Source organism: Merops nubicus, unplaced genomic scaffold (genome assembly GCF_000691845.1).
Source record: "Merops nubicus isolate BGI_N331 unplaced genomic scaffold, ASM69184v1 scaffold9378, whole genome shotgun sequence".
NCBI classification, from domain to species: Eukaryota; Metazoa; Chordata; class Aves; order Coraciiformes; family Meropidae; genus Merops; species Merops nubicus.
This window is the reverse complement of record NW_008623686.1, coordinates 91,729-107,874: the sequence shown is the minus strand read 5'-3', so window position 1 is coordinate 107,874 and position 16,146 is coordinate 91,729. Positions and strand designations below refer to the sequence as shown.

The following is a 16,146-nucleotide window of genomic DNA, read 5'->3' as shown; positions in this document are numbered from 1 at the left end:
CAGCCTCTCTGGGCAGCTGCTCCAGGCTCGGGCACCCTCTCACCAAAGAAGTTTCTCCTCCTGTTGCAATGGAACCTCATGGATTCCAGTTTTTGTGCTGATTGCCCCTTGTCCTGTCAGTGGGCACCACTGACCAGAGTCTGGCCCCAGCCTCTTGCCCCCTGGGGCCCTTTAGCTCTTGCTCAGCACTGATCAGATCCCCTCTGAGGCTTCTCTTCTGCAGCTGCACAGCCCCAGGGCTCTCAGCCTGTCCTGGCACAAAGAAATCCTTAGTTTTGTGTGTATTTTGAACCTAAGTATTTTGAAGTAGAGATATTTATCCGTGGCAAATAACTACTCTGTGAAGTCTCTCTCACATGCCATATCTGAAGTATCACCATTTCTTTTCTTTATATACAAGCAAAAAGAATATTTACCTCTTATTTTATGATTTCTAGTTTTTTTCTTTGCAGTTGTAGCAAACGAGAAGGGAGATGTTCAGGGAGCTCTGTTTAGGGGGTGGTGTAGCCTTCTCTGCCTCTAGGATTTGTTTTTAAACCTGTGTGTTGCATCTGGTTTGTCAGTCTTTGGGTTGTGTTGGAGGAGTCTTCAGCAGCAGCAAGCTACAGCTCTGTGTGCTGAAGTCAGCATCAGGTCCCACTGATGCCATAATTAATTTGAGAAGTTACCCAGGGAGAGAGAGGAGAAGAGGGAAGCTCAGTTATCATCTTTGCAAAGCCCCGTGCAACCAGAGGCTTCACTTTAGGTTGAGTAATTGGGGGAGAAGAGGCTGTTGGTGATGCGCCGCCCACAAGACTTGTGTAGCTGGGGAAAATACAGATAAATGCAGGAGCTTAATTTGTTTGAGCAATTTACTTGAGCAGTTTTGCTGTTTGGCTGAGTTGTACATTCCAGCATATGCCTGTTTCTTTATTCTCTATCTGAACCAACCTTGGGGTGCCCCATTAGCACATTAAGTGTAGCACATGGGGAGACAGCTGGGAAGTTGCAGTCTCCTGGAAGGCAGCCTGCAAATGGTGCTGTGTGGGTGTGTTGCAGACCCTCTAACATTGGCAGGGGAAAAGGTTCTTGCTTCTGGAGTGAGGAAGATGGAGGAGATGTAGCTGTGTTTGAGAGCAAGGGAGGTAGAGGTGACTTAGCTCCATTTGCTGGAATGGTGGTGGGATGGCTGGAGTTTGTCATTGTCTTCAGGAGCTTTGGCTCAGCAAGGTTTTCTCCTACTGGCTTTTCAGTGGTGCTCAGCAACAGGACAAGGGGCAACGGGCACCAACTGGAACCCAGGAGGTGCCACCTGAGCAGGAGGAGAAACTTCTTTGGTGTGAGGGTGGCCGAGCCTGGAGCAGCTGCCCAGAGAGGCTGTGGAGTCTCCTGCTCTGGAGAGATCCCAAACCCTCCTGGCTGTGACCCTGGGCACCCTGCTGTGGGTGAGCTGCTGGAGCAGGGGGTGGATGAGATGATCTCCAAAGGTCCCTTCCAACCCCACCATGCTGGGATTCTGGGATTCTAATGAAGGACATTGGTGCATCATGAAGCAGCTCCCTCAAGAGGGTCTCTGTAGTCCCAGTTGGGTTTTAAAAGAGGTGACTTGTGCACCTCCAGTGTTGTGGGCAGCCAGTCTAAGCAGATCTGTTGCTCTCCTGTGTTCATTAATTTCTGGTTTTCTCTATGAATATACAATACAGTAACTTGCCCCCCTTTAAAACACTTCACAGATTATTTTGGCCCTCTCACACAGGAGACTGATGTCATCTGCTGGACGTGGCAAAGGGTCAGTAGAGACAGGGAGGGAAATGCTTTTCCAGAGGCACCAAACCAGGAGCAGAGGTCCCAGACAGAGCACCCACCAGCTTCCTTGGTGTTGTGCTTTCCTTGGGGGGTTCTCATGATGCTTTACCCACATTGCTTCTCCCAGCCCAGTGCTTGATGCAGCTCTGCAGGAAGGAGGCACAGGCAGGTTCACTCTTTTGGTTGGTATTAAACCAAATCTGTGGCCACGTGAGGTCTGAAAATCTCATCTCCCTGCGTGGTTGTTGCAGCTCTGGAGGCCTTTTCCTTTATTTCCTTTCCCAGACCATGTTCATTTTCTGTTTCTCTTGTTTTATTTTCAATGACACTGAAAAGCACTGGCACACGAATAGCTGGGTGAAGTTTGAAATACCCCACTGAATTTCTGCATATTATCACTGCAGTTTAAACAAGACTGACCAGTGATTGCCATTCACTTGTTTCTTTTGACCCTGGCTATGGCTTGCCTGCCTCATAAAATCTGTTTTGCACAAAAGTGCATAAAATGAAGATAAAGTACCTCCTTCAAGTCTGACAAAAACCATTCCTTTGCAGAATGGGAGCTGCAGTGAAAGTAAATAAATGAATGGACAGCAATCACAGCCTAGTTGATGAAACTGTTCAATTAAAGCACAGGCATTTACATGGTGTAATTTCCCTAAATTGCCAATGAGCCCCTTTAGACACAACCAGTGTTCAAATTGATTTCAGCATTGATTTTGGCTGAAGCTGATAAATTTCTGCTTGTTAGTTAAAGTAATTTTGCAGAAGACTTTGTGCTGCAGTATTGAAGTGTTCATTTAGCTGATGGTTAAAGGAGGAGTTATTTACAGAGGGTTCTACTGGTGTTCTGAGATGGGACAATTCCCCGGTCATCTTTTTACTTTTAATTTTTAAGCTTCAGTATACAATCAATAGGTTATGGAAACTGATTAAAATGTATCCAGCCAGCTGCCTGTGGCTGTTTAATTAGAAACTGGATGATTCTTAAATTAAAGTTGCTTTGTTTGCATCGTATGCCCATAGCTTGGAGGATTAAGCGAATAGTAATCCTGAAAATTTGCTGGAATAGTGGAGAGCTGGTGGAATAGTAGAGAACTGGTGAAATCTGCCATAGCCAAGCTAAGCCAAGCATGAGGCACTAACTGTCCCTAATGTAGGATACTTTTTAAAACAATGCTTTTGCTAAGAGAAGTGAATGTGAGACAAGGGGCAGAAGAACATGTATTTAGGTAGGAATCCTATTTTTTGTCATTATGCCACCAGTGTTGTTTCAGACTGTCCTTAATTTCTGTTTGGTGTCGGTGTAACACCACCACCAAGGTTGACATTGGGTTTTCCATTTCTCTTCACCCCAGATCCTTTGAAAATGCTCACTCAAAATGCCCAAACTGAGCTGCTCAGGTCCCTGCTGATCATCATGTGGATTAGCCAGCCGTACCCAGCTCCCATGGAGAACCACCTTCCCTCTGTGCCACCACAGCTCTTCTAATGGCCATGGCAAGGGGCAATACAAGAGAAGCAATGCCTAAATGGTCTCTAGTGTGGTGCCCATCACCAGGGTACCTCAGTGCAGGCTGGTGATGACTTGGAGCAGTGTGATTAATCTCACAGTGTTTATCCTCTCAACCTGCTCCTGGGGGAGGTGAAGCTTTCTGCTTGAAACTGAGCCATGAGCAGAAGAAATCACTCAGCCACTGCAGTGAATACCTAGAAAACTTCTGCTTGGCACAGCTCTGCTCTCTGCTGTTGGTCATTATGGAATTACTGAGCAGCTCTGGTTTTTCTTCCTTGTTGTTACACTGAGTGTCATGAACACATACAATCACAGAGCAGTTTGGGTGGGAAGTGACATTTCAAGGTCATCCAGTGCAACCCTCTTTCAGTGAATAGAGACAGTTTCAACTAGAGCAGATTGCTCAGAGCCCCAGAATGGAATGGTTCCAGGGTTGGGCCATCCATCACCTCTCTGAGCAACCTGGGCCAGGGGCTCACCACCCTCAGTGTAACAAAACTCTTCCTCCCTCTCTTTTTTAAATCTCTCCCTTTGATTTTAAAACCATCATTCCTTGTCCTGTCACAGGAGGACACATCTTTCATGAACAAATGGTTTGACAATGCAGAAAATCCAGCTTCAGGTCTTGTTGTGAAGACATGTTAGTCTCTAAATTGTCATTACCATAGGATGTGATGTACTTTTTTGGCTTACTCTGTTGCTTCAGATTTCTTTCTCTAATTGTGAGGTGTGTTTACTTGGTGCTGACAGGCTTTATACTGATGACTGCTCTGCTGTCTGTTGTCCTTCCAGCTAGTTTAAAGCCAGCAGCTGAAGTGCATTACCATGTTTGTGTCAAATTTGTGTTGGTGCTGTGGTGGCAAGTGAGCTGGTATTGGTGGTGGTGGCACCAGAGCCTCCTCGAGCTGGAGTCCTGTCTGTCTGTGCAGCTTTCTCTGAGGAATGGGGATGGAATTGCAATGGGATGGGGCTAAGGAGAAAGACTTGTAGCCCACTTTTCAAAGGCTGACCATGAACATTTGGCTGCACTGGAGAAGGAAGACTGATGTAAGTACCCCATGGAAATAGTGGTAGGTTACAACATAGCAGAGGTGAGGGATTCATTCTGCTCTGCTTAGGCTTGCATGCCAAAACCTGCTCTTTCCCACAGGGCTGGCTTGAGTGAGACATTTCCCCATTCAGCATTTCCTTTGTGCAGCTTCTCGTGACAGTTTTGCTCTTTTTGACAGGTTCAAAATTGAGATGTAAGTATTCTGTTTGTTTTTCTAGTTTAACAACAAATCATTTTGCAGTCAGTACTGGAGCATCTGTAATGGAATTTCAGATAGCGGGGAGGTTGGCGTAGATTGCTGCCTGAACTAGCACAGTCCCCATAAAAGCTCCTTTTTACAACTGCTGTGCACTTTGGATTTCCTGTTTTAACAGCCAGAGAGTCAGGCTAATGTGTTTGTCTGTGGCAGAAGGCAACAACTGTCAAAGTGTTTATTTCCTAGAAACAATTTGAATCCCTTTCTTTAGACAGCCATCAGGGTACGTGACAGTTCTGTCATTAGACTGCCAGGCTCTGACCAGGAGCACGACAGACAGTGGCAGTACTAGGAAAAAAGAGGGGGGGAAAAAGTAAAAATGAACAGCAAACCAAATCTGTGAGTGATTTGCTGCGTAGGGTTTGCAGCTGGTGACTGTGTCATTCTGCAATGCACAACACTGGGAGAATTGTATCCAGCTTCCACAGCACCAACACAGTCATTTTGCTCGGGGTTATTTCTCACAGGGCAGGAAAATGTTCAGCCTGACTTCATTCAGTGCCCTTAGATCTCCAACCATCGCTTTTGGTGTGAACTTTTTAACTCAAATAAGAAACCTGAGGCTTCTGTGTGGTTGTTGAGGTCTGTCAGGAGATGCTCTGCCTCAGTCCAGAGACCCTTCACACATGTTGCTCTGTCTGTGGAATGAGGAGGGTGTCTGGAGGACAGTCCATCAGTGCAGTGCTGCAGGGGGGCTGATACAGATATAGAGAAAGGAGACAGTGTTTGCAGTTCCTGGTGAGCGCAATGATGTCTTACTGTTAGCAACAAATTTATATCATGAACAGAAACCAACGTGTGAAGCAGAAGGAAATGTATGTAGGAGAAAGGACCTGAAGTATTTACTTTTATTTTTGCTTTGTGGCCTTGGGTTGCCACTTGGGAAGAATATATTGGACATTAGGAGGAACCTCTTTGCAAGTAAGGTGGTGTTGCAGGGCAGGAGATCCCCATCCATGGGGCTTTCAGCACAGAGCCCAGCAAAGCTGCTGCTGAGCTCATCCACTGCTAGAGGCCTGCTTCAAGAGGGAGGTTGGGTTAGGTGACGTGCAGAGGTCCCTTTCAACCCCCTTTTCATCTGCTAGAGGCATCATTATGCAGAACACTTTGTGTGAGCCCATAGAGCTACAGCAGATGGGAGTTTGTGGTGTTAACCGTGAGTTTGTGTGGTCCCTGTGCCAGAGGGGAGCTCTGTGTCCCTGCCTCCCACTGTCACATCACTGATACCACGCTCCTGTCGGTACATCACTTTGTCATATTTGCTGATGGCAGTTATATTCCCAGGAAGGGAAGGGACTGACTCATTGGCATAGCAGGCAGGTCATGGCTTTCCCTTGAATCACTCGGTCTTGCCGAGGAATATCTTATTGATTAGAAGTTGTTTTCGTGGCTACTGGGGGGAAAAAATAGATCCTGGTGGCCAGAGGGGAGAGGTGGGAAGCAGGATCTCCTGTGTGATAGGCTGCTGCAGGCTTCTTCAGTGCTTTGCTGCATCAGCATTAGCAGCATGATGTCATAATTGTAAGGAATTTTCACTTCTAGGTAGAGACTGCGTTGATCTTGAGTTTTCAGGCAGTAGTAAACTCGATTGGTAGTAAGAGGTTCTTGTATATGTGAGGAAAAGCTGTCTGAGAAAGCTTGGGGATCTTTGCCTACTCAATCCACGCTTCTGATGTGACCATCTTTAAGTCACTCGTATGTGGGCAGATGTTTTACAATTAAAAATTAGGAAACACATTGAAAATTGCTGTTTCTCTTGAGTGCCTGCGATTGGAAACCTGAAGTTAGTTCTTTGCCTGCCCTGGAAGAAATTATTCTACAGTCACAGCAAGTGATGCAGCTCCCCACTGTGCTCTTAGGTAAAATTTCTCACAGGGAGGATATAAAATTGTTAGTCTTAGCAAGTTGAAAGGGGGAGGAATCCTTTTGTTTGATAGCTAAGCTATTTATTAAGAAGCTTGTGCGCGTTCTGTTTGGTTGGGTTTGTTTGTTTTACTTCTGAACTGAGCAGAAACTCTCTATATTCAGCATATGAAATTTTTAGCATTAAATATGAGGAGGGGCTGTGGGTTATTCCATAAAGAGGTTTGAGCCAAAGCATCTTACACTTCTCTTCCATTTTTTCTTTGCAGTAGACTTGGGGAAGAACAAAGCAGGCCATGTGAAACTCAGTTACCTTATTTTCTTCCTTTTCTTTTTAAAACAGAAGCCAGCTGCTTCTGACACGTTCGGTTTTTAATTTGCTTTTCTGTAGAAGCAGATCCTACATACAGCAGGGTGGGGGGGATGCTGAGGAGCCAGCAGCTCCCCCAAAGCCCTATTCGAGTTTTCTGTGATATTGATTTTTATTTTCTGGAACACAAGGGATGCACACGCCGTGCTCTGCAGTCCACCAGAAGTTTTTTGGGGCTTGGCTGGAGGGCTTTGTTCGAGCAGAGCACACGCTTGTTCACACAGGCTTTTTTTTTTCCCCAAAATAACCCAGCTTTTGCCACAGAGCTGGGCACGCTGCCCTCGGGGGCATTCTGCTTCTTCAGAGTAGAGGAGACAAAGTTATGCTAAAGGACTTGGCTCACATGGGTCCCTTCAGGGCTTTAATTGTCTAGGGATATGGTTAATAGTCAAGGTTAATAAAATATTTGACACAGCCGTGCCAGTCTTGCTCAGAAGCTGCTCGTTGTAATGGATGTAGAGGGCCTGGAACAATGAACTCTAGTGGGAACGTGAAGGAAGAGATTTAAATTTCTTTTCCCCAGTGGGAATGTTTCCAAATCCATGATGGTTGAATCTGCCTGTCCTTTTCTCACACAAGGTGTGGCAGCTTTGAGCCAACCTCTCCACACGTGCCAGGAGAACTGCCCCCGAGGAGTTGCTGGCCGTGTCCTCCATCTCAGAGAGTGTCTCTGTGCTGGGGCAGGGGGGAGGGAAGGCCCCAGAACACAATCTTCTCCCCATCTTCCAGCTTTCTGGCTCCCTTCTTCCTTTTCCCAGAGCTCCTGCACTGCTTCCTACCACACTGCCACTGTCGCTGGAGTTTTTTGTTCCTGAGGAGGGCTGAAAGTTGCTGCTTTCTGTTGTCCATCCTCCCTGAAGGAATTTTTCCTTCTTTTGTGGAACTTATAAAAATTTTGTGGGGAGAGTCACTGATCTGAGTTATTAAAACTTGGTTTTAATTAAACAACATCTTAAGTCAATCACTGCACCAGGTACTGCTAATACCTATAAGGGGTGTAGCTGCTTTTACTCCTTTCTGCTGTATTTTTCATCACCTTTCTCCTCCCCTAGCAATGTTAAATTGGTTACTCCATTGCATGCAGGTTTTGTCTCTTACCTGTATAGGACATAGAAACCAAAATATACTCCTGAGCATCCAGAAAGAACATTTTGCTTCTTGTGAAGAGTTTTCATTTACTGGGGAAAATGAGTATTGAGGTGTATTCTTGGTTCCTATATATATTCGGAGACTAAAATGCAATTTTCAACCACTAGCCTTTACTTTAAAGATGTCACCACAGATCAGTTTAATATATCTACAACTTTTTTTGCACTATATGGTCTTTTTACAGATGCACAGCACCTATTCACAGTCAGACTTTGGTGAATTTGAAAAGAATTCATCATCTTGTAAGACTGCTATCCCAAACTGGATTTGTGAGCTTTTTAAAATAACTTTAATCATTATCCTCAGCCTAAAATAGGCTACAATAACAAGTGTCTCTTGTAAATAAAATAAAAATAGCTAGGTGTTGGGTGTTGAAGTTATGCTTTCTTTACGTGCAGAAATTTGGCCCCAAATGAATTATCTGATTGCTGTCATGGTTATTTTCCTACTATTTTAATAAATGCCATATCAGTATTTTAAAATACTTTCAAAATTACTTGTTAAACTTGAGATTGCAGGAGTTGGCTCTCTCTGTAGGATTATCTCTGCAATTTCTCCTTAACAGGAAATGATTTATAGCTCTCGATTCTCAGTCCTCTGTTAGAGATTCTGCAGTGGGTCAGAAACAACCCAAAACAACCCCAGCAAGAAGGAGCAGAAGAATGAGATTGTTTTCACAGAGCTGCTTTCTGCAGGGAACTAAATTTTGCAAACATCCAACCAGTGTTTTCCTTGAATATTTTGCATTTCAATGCATTTCATTTCTGCTCTTTACATTTGTCTTTAAGTAGTTCAGCAGCTATTTAGCAACTGTTTTCACTCATCTTTTAACATCCACCCATCTTTACTGTTAGGCACTGCTCGAATTCATCCCTAGCAAGAGGAGCTGTTGTAGGAACTGTTTAATAAATATCATTTGCATAACATCCTGGAAGTTTTTTTTTTCAGCGTGTGTTCACTGGAATGTGCAGCGTTGCTGAGGAACCTTTTGCATTTTGCTGCTTTGCTTCCTCTAAAGACCTGGTTCTTCTACAGCAATCAGTTTGTTTGCTTACTTTTGGAGGTGACAGTGGAATCTGGAAGTTGACCCTTGAGATGAGACTTCACATCACTCACAGGGAGTGAATACAAGGTTAATCTCCTCATGGGTGTCCATAGACTTACTAGCAGGTGCAGTGTGCATTAAAAAGTATGTTTTTCTTCATGCTGTGCACATTATTCTGTAGGATGTTTGGGGTTTTTTTTTAGTGCATCCTTCTGAAGCTACATAAAGGTACTAAATCTTCAGGCTTTAGCTGTGCTGACTGTAACCAAAATGATCAATTCCAACTTACAGTTCTACATAATATCTAACAAAAAAATTCCCTACACACTCATTGGAACGGGTAATTACTGTAGCAACTACAGACTAATTTGAAGTGTTAGCTGTTAATTAAACCACTACAGAGGTGTACGGTTGTCTTTTGGTGTAACCAAAGCTCCTATTCAAACTTCATTAATCACTTTACAGTTATTGTGTTGAGGAAGGTCAGGACAGTCGAGATGCCTGGATCAGCCTGGAGTAAACAAATTCCTTTCCTGCCAGGTAGCAAAGGCACTGGCCACGCCGTACCCGTGGGCATGGCATCTCCTTTGTGATCCAATTCTCAGCCATAATTAAATGTTAAATTGGTACTGTCAGTGCTCTGTAAACCAAACCAGGTATCTGCCCTCTGCTGGAAATTTAACCCATGCTTCCACGGATGAATTAGCGTGCATCATAATTAAATAATCAAGTCTTCCCTTTTAATTCGCTTGGAAACAGGAGATCTCTCGTATGGAAAAAAGATCAGCTTTCTTGACAAGCTAATTAAGTTGCCAAACTGTCCAGCACAGTACTTATTAAGGGAACAGACGCTGAGCATCCTATCTCAACCTGTTCATTTTCTTATCATTTCTGCTGATCTGAAGTCCATAATGTTTGGCCACTGTTGGTTCATCCATAGTTACAGGAGAGTTCATTGACTCCGTGGGATTCATTGATTATACATTCAGTTCCCAGTCTGTCAGAGCTTCACCTTCTTGCCTCTTGTGCTGGGATTAAATAACACTGATTTTTGGTGTGCCTTTTAAAACTGTGTTTATTCCTAAAAGCTAAGGCCATGTGGCTATATAAATCTTTATCCCTGAGTTATTAAGTTTTTAGAAACTTCTGAGCTAATAACAGAAAGTATATAAGCACTCAAGGTTCTAAATAAGATTAATCAACAGTCTTGCTCTGTCCTGTGTTTGATTTTGCACACACAAAAAAAAACACTATTAAAGCTTTTCTTCTTCAGTAATAATTGCTAGAGGTATGTAGTGGTAAAATATTACAGTTCTTTAAAGTCAGTGCCACGTATGTGACATTACTGTGCATGGTGTCATAAATCAGTATGAGACAATAAAACTAGTCAAGGGGAAAAGCTTTAATGGTTTTGTTTTTATGCAAAATTACATCAGATTTTTAGTAGACTTTTTTTTTTTCGCCTACCTTTTTATTTTCTTGTGTGTTCATGGTTAGGAATGCACAAGTCATTGTTAAATAGCAATTATAAATGTTTGTCTTCAGAAATTGAGAAATTTGCTTTTGAAATACTCTGGAAAATTATTTGGGGTACGTGTGAGCATTAACAATCATGTTTTCTAATCTTACATGTGCACCCACACGCTGATTTTAGATACAAATGCAGAAAGGTCCTTTTGTGAGTATCTTCTGTGTGTCCTTAGGTTCTGATAAAGAATCAGTCACTACCTGCTTTACTTCATTTTGACAGATATCTCTGCCTTTCTCACTGTCCTACCACTGAAAATATTTGTAGGACTGGCAAACTTGGGGGATAAACCTTGTTTTACATGAAGATCCTGTATACTGGGTATATCATCATTTTATTTCATTGAAAGAAAAGATAAAAGTGGATCAATTCATACTTTTCAGTTTGCCACCCTGCTGTACAAAGGTCTTCAGTGTGTAGATTTCCTAGAAAACACACAAATGTAAAAACCTGCTAAATGGTTCTGTTGTAAGTATATGCTTTTGATCAATTGTTTTCATCAGCCCCTCTCTAGAAACACTACATGAAATTGGTTTAATGTAAAAACCTATTAGCTCCAAGTCATATTTCTGTGAAATTAGCGTGCACATGTTGCACATATGTATAGAGGTAATTTTATGTGATCTCAAGTTATTTAATCTTTTCCCTCATGCAGGGCATATCACGTCCCCAGTGGAAAAATACTAGCAGTAAAGGTAAGATATTACAGTAATTTTCTTTCTCTCTTTTTTACTCTCCATTCTTCCCTTGACCTTGGTTTCTTTCCCCTCCCTTTGACTGTTAGATCTCCATTTGTTTTCTCATGTCAAAGTCCACGTTGTTTAAGCAGGAAAGCTCCAGCCCCAAAATGTCATTGTCCCAAATGAGCACAGAGTTCCCAAACTGCTGCTGCTTCCCCATCCTGAGCCCTGGTGCTGGAGGAGCAGGGCTGGAAAGGTCACGGGGAGTCAGCCTGGACCAATCTCTGCTGATGCCAAACTGTCCCCACGGGCACGTTCTTCAGTGGTCTCTGTAACCTCATTTTTAAATAAAGAGCATTTCCCTGTTTTCTTTGGGATAATATTCTCTTTTCCTAGGAGACTTTGTTCCTTTAACAGGTTTATTTATTTTAATTTCCCCCTCTCTGATTGTGGTGTGTGGGGTTTTTTTTTTTTTATCAAACTGATTTGGCTTTTTTTTTATCTTTGTGGCCATTTGTTGCAGTGAAGCTGTGTCCTGTAGTGTTCCATGGTCAGATAAATACCAGTCTTCACTGAAATTCATTTAATTCATTTAAACTATGCCAACTCTTTCTGTAATTTGTTAAATTATTAATACAGTTAATCTACACAAAGATACTGAAATACATCCTTTTTTAATTTATCAAATTTTCTTTAATTTGGCCATTTTGTTAAAACTCAAAGCAGTAGAGACTTCTGGAAAAAAATTATCACATTCATGCAACTCCAATTAATAGTTAGGGTTCTAAAAATAAAGGATTATTTAGTTTGGCATCTAAAAAACCCCTATAATTTAGAAATATAATTTATGGGAAGATTACATAGATCAGTGTAAAATGGGCTTTTTGTCTCTTTTTTTTTTTCCACTGTCTTTAATCATGAAATATTGGTGTAACTGAGTTAAACTGAAAGAACATGGAGGTGGAAGAGGAAGGCAAGAGGAGTGATGGGAGCTGTATGGTGCCAGCAGAACTGGTGTTAAATGGAATTTAAAGATATAAGATTGTACCAAGGCTTCAAATGAAGCATTTGTCTTTGCCAGGAGACAGTTACATACATGGGTAGCTTTCAGCTCTGGCCTCAGATGGTCTTGTGGTTCCAGGCAGATATTGTTCACTAGAAGGAGATTCTGCTCAGGTTTTGGCTTTCCTGAGGATCACATAAATCCCTTCACCCCACCAGGAGAAAAGCAAATGCTTACTCCTGGATTTGAGGTGATTCTCTACACGTGGGAAATATGGAAATTGAAATAACATCCAAATAACTTCTAATTATATGGAATACACTTATCACTTAAAAAAGTTTTTTTAAACAGTCTTTTCAACAAGTATCTGTCATTCCTAAACCTGTTGGGAGCAGTTAAACTAAGACAGGATTCTGACTTGCAATAGGCACAGAAGAACCAAAAATGAAATATTAAAAAATATTTTTGATGACAGCTTTCAATGTGGAACTAAAAAGGCTCTTCCCCTAGATGCTGAGGTTGCACAAGGATGCTGCTTTTCCCTGGTACCTATGATGTTGCTTCCTCAGATCTTTTTGAAGCTCTGTGGAGAGCATGGTTGGTGCCAGCCCTGCTTGGGCTGCAGTGGGGCTGCAGGTGCCTCAGAAGCTGCCTGGAGAGGAGGTGGAGCAGGAGAAAATAACCCCCAGGCAGGAGGGGAAATGAGTTCACCCTTTGCAAGGTTAATTGAAATCACCTCCCTGTGGTGAAAAGCCTTTCCCCCAGCAATTTCACCTCCTTGCTTCCCTTCCAGTCCAAGGGCTGGGGTAGTCCTGGTGGATAATTAGCATCCTGAAGATTGGGAAACCAGGTTCTCTTGTAGATACTGCTCATGGTGGTCCTGTCACTCACAATTAGAGTTTTTTAGTGTGATTTCAGAAGAGATATTACATCAACATGTGTGTGCTGCTATGGTTTAAAATAACGTGCTTGCAAGCAGGAGGTCAGGAAACCAGCTATGATAGTGGTCATGCTGGTTTGCTCAGTGAAGAAAATTAACCTGAGACATCCTCAGCTCAGCATAACGAGCAATAAGCTGAGGATGGTAGTGCCAGCATCTTGCCAGGATCATCACAGGGATCAATGGTGTTGACAGAGGATTGCCATGTTCAGAGGAACATCACAGGGTGGATCTGTGAAGTGCAGTTCTGCCTTTTGGGAGCTGTTTTAATGCAAATTTAATAGGACATGGTAACATTCTGAAAACCTGTTGATTAAAATGCTTTCAGCTGGTAGATAATCCTGGAAATATATTGAACAGGAAAACAAACCAGTGCTAATACCTATGTTACAGAGCAAAGCTACATCATTGCATATTCTATGTAAACTTTACAGCTAGAAAATGTGCAGAGGAGTTAATAGATTTTTTCAAAGGTAACTTTTTTCCCTAATTAGAGAAACCCAAATGAAAAATCTGTGTATGCTGGCTGCTTGCTGTTCAACTGCTTTTAGTTTTTCCTGTGCTTAAGCTAGCATTTAAATGGACCATTTGATTAATCATTTGTACACTGACTATAATACTCCCAAATTTCCTTTGAGTTGTACATACTGTAAAAGACAATTATGTCGCCACAGATTAAATAAGTGAATTAAACCAGAATAGCAGCTTAATTTGACCTGTGATTTTGCTCTGGTTCCCTTCAGTGGAACGTGTGCCACTCCAGCAAATAGATGAAGTCATCCATGACAGCTTGTGATGAATTGCCGTATTTATACTGTATATTTTAATAGCCTCACACTAATTTAAATTGAGCACAGAGTAAATTATAATTCAGTCACTTGACTGCTTGTATTTAACTTGACAACTCATCCTGATTTGTCCTGGAGGTGTAGTGGAGAGCAGGGGAAATATGCTCAGGTATTCGTATTTTTAAAATTAACCCTTTTCACTGGGAACTTGGGGTGTGTTGAATCCGCTATAAGCGTGCTAAGTGATTTTAAGATTGCTCTATTTTAGGCAGGGACTTGATGAGGAAGAAGTGCAGGAGTGCTTGGAGCCTCTTGGTGAATCCCAGAGGACCACCATGTCATTTAAGTTTAAAAAAATGCCCCCCTTGCCCTGTATCCTTCTCCAGCTCTGCCTGTTTTTTTTTTTTTTTTTCATTTGGGTTCTTTTTGTGCTTTAAGACTGTTCCCAGCCCATATTTAACACTGTCAGTTCACATAGTCTGAAAAGCTGTTTCACTATTACTAACTTCATTTTCTAAGTAGGCTTGGAAAATTTCTGCAAAAGGAGTATGACCATGGAGATGACAAATGCATTTGTACAAAGATATTTTTCCCTCTTTCTGCCCCATATTTCAGTGAGACAAGTAACATAAGGTTCCTCCAACCTTGACACCAGGTGGGTGTTTCTCCCGTGTTAAAAGTCACACAAGCCATAAGTGTTTAGGTGGGAGAAAACACTTCTGAGAAATAATTACACAGAGAAGGTGAGGCAGTGGTATCTCCTCATTTATTTTGTAGTGATATACAGTGGTCACACCACTCCAGTACGTTTCCAGGCTGCCCAGGGAGGTGTTGGAGTCCCCATCCCTGGAGGGGTTCAAAAAATCTGTGGACATGGTTCTTCTGGGCATGGTTTAGTGGTCATGGGAGCGTTGGGTTGATGGTTGGACTTGATGATCTTAGAGGTCTTTCCCAACCTTAATGATTCTATGAAAAAGGGTAGCTCTGCTTTTCCAGGTTGTCCTCACCATCAGAATGCAGGGTCTGTGTGTAATTATAGTTAATGGAGGTCAGCCAGAGCCCTTTCCTCATGCCAGGTCCTGGTTGATGGGCTGTCAGTGATGATCACACTGATGACTGCAGAGCTTGGGCTGGGAGCGAGGCGGGGAAGTTCCTCGCTGCGAGTAGAATTTCTTGAGATAAAATTTTAATTGTATCCTGTTAACAAGATTAAGTTCTATTAATATTCCGTGGGTAAAACTGATGGTATTCCAGCAAATTATTTAAAGTTTTTCACGCTGGAAAAATGTAAGTGAATATTGTTGGCAAACGATTATTGATCCTGACAAGTGTGTTAAACGCTTCTCAGCAGCCCTGTATTACACTTACAATTTACTTTAGTGACAGCTTTTATAAATAACCCTAAAGCAAACTCCTGATAGAAACAAGTTCTTTTTTTTTTTTTTTTTCTCCTTTTAGACAGATTTGGATACTGTAAAGTGTGTGTGTTTGGAAATGGTCTCTCTGTGTTTTGTTTCGTCAGCAGTGTATGCAGCTACAATATCTGTTCTGCTAATTCTGCAAATGGGCTGGGTTTTGTTTCCCTTCAGGTGAAGTATTAAGCTGTGAAATATTGTGTGATAGCAGATTGAGCCTGGCTAAATGTGCTTGGGGTCCATTTTGGTCCACATAGTAGTACTTAATAATGTGTATAACGTTATATACGAGTGGGAGTAAATATTAAAGAAACTGAAACGAGTGGTGGTAGGAGACACCACTGAGACTTTCAGAGATACTTTTAATCCTACAATACTTGTTTGGCCCTCAAAGTTAACACTAGCATGTTCAGCAAAGCCAACCAGGGTCGCAGCCTTCCAGGCTTGTCAAAGAACATCTTCTCCACGAGAGGAATTGGTGCTGGGCAGGTGAGGAGGTGGCTGCAGCCAGCAGGAGCTGGGAGGGAATCATGCTTGGGGTGAATAAGCAGCAGCTCAGAGTTCACCAGCCTGCTCTTTACACTATGGATGGGGCTTACGTTGAAGTTGTAACTCATCTCTTGGTCAAATGAATCAAACCACAAACATTATGACATTTCATGGATAAAATTGGCTGTATAACTCTAGTTTACTCTGTCCTTTCATTTCCATTTCCTTCTTTTGCCTATTGCTCTATTAAAATATTCTTTCTACCTAA

General features: G+C 42.3%; 1 protein-coding gene across 1 annotated transcript in view; it reads left to right on the top strand.

Moving 5' to 3' along the window:
• MAP2K5 (mitogen-activated protein kinase kinase 5) overlaps positions 1-16,146 on the top strand; it is a gene marked incomplete at both ends in the record, with an annotated part of 131,284 nt that overhangs the window by 27,851 nt on the left and 87,287 nt on the right. Inside the window, one exon of the mRNA XM_008945159.1 lies at positions 11,219-11,258. Coding sequence (XP_008943407.1) covers positions 11,219-11,258 — 40 coding nt within the window. The remainder of the gene's footprint in view (positions 1-11,218; positions 11,259-16,146) is intronic.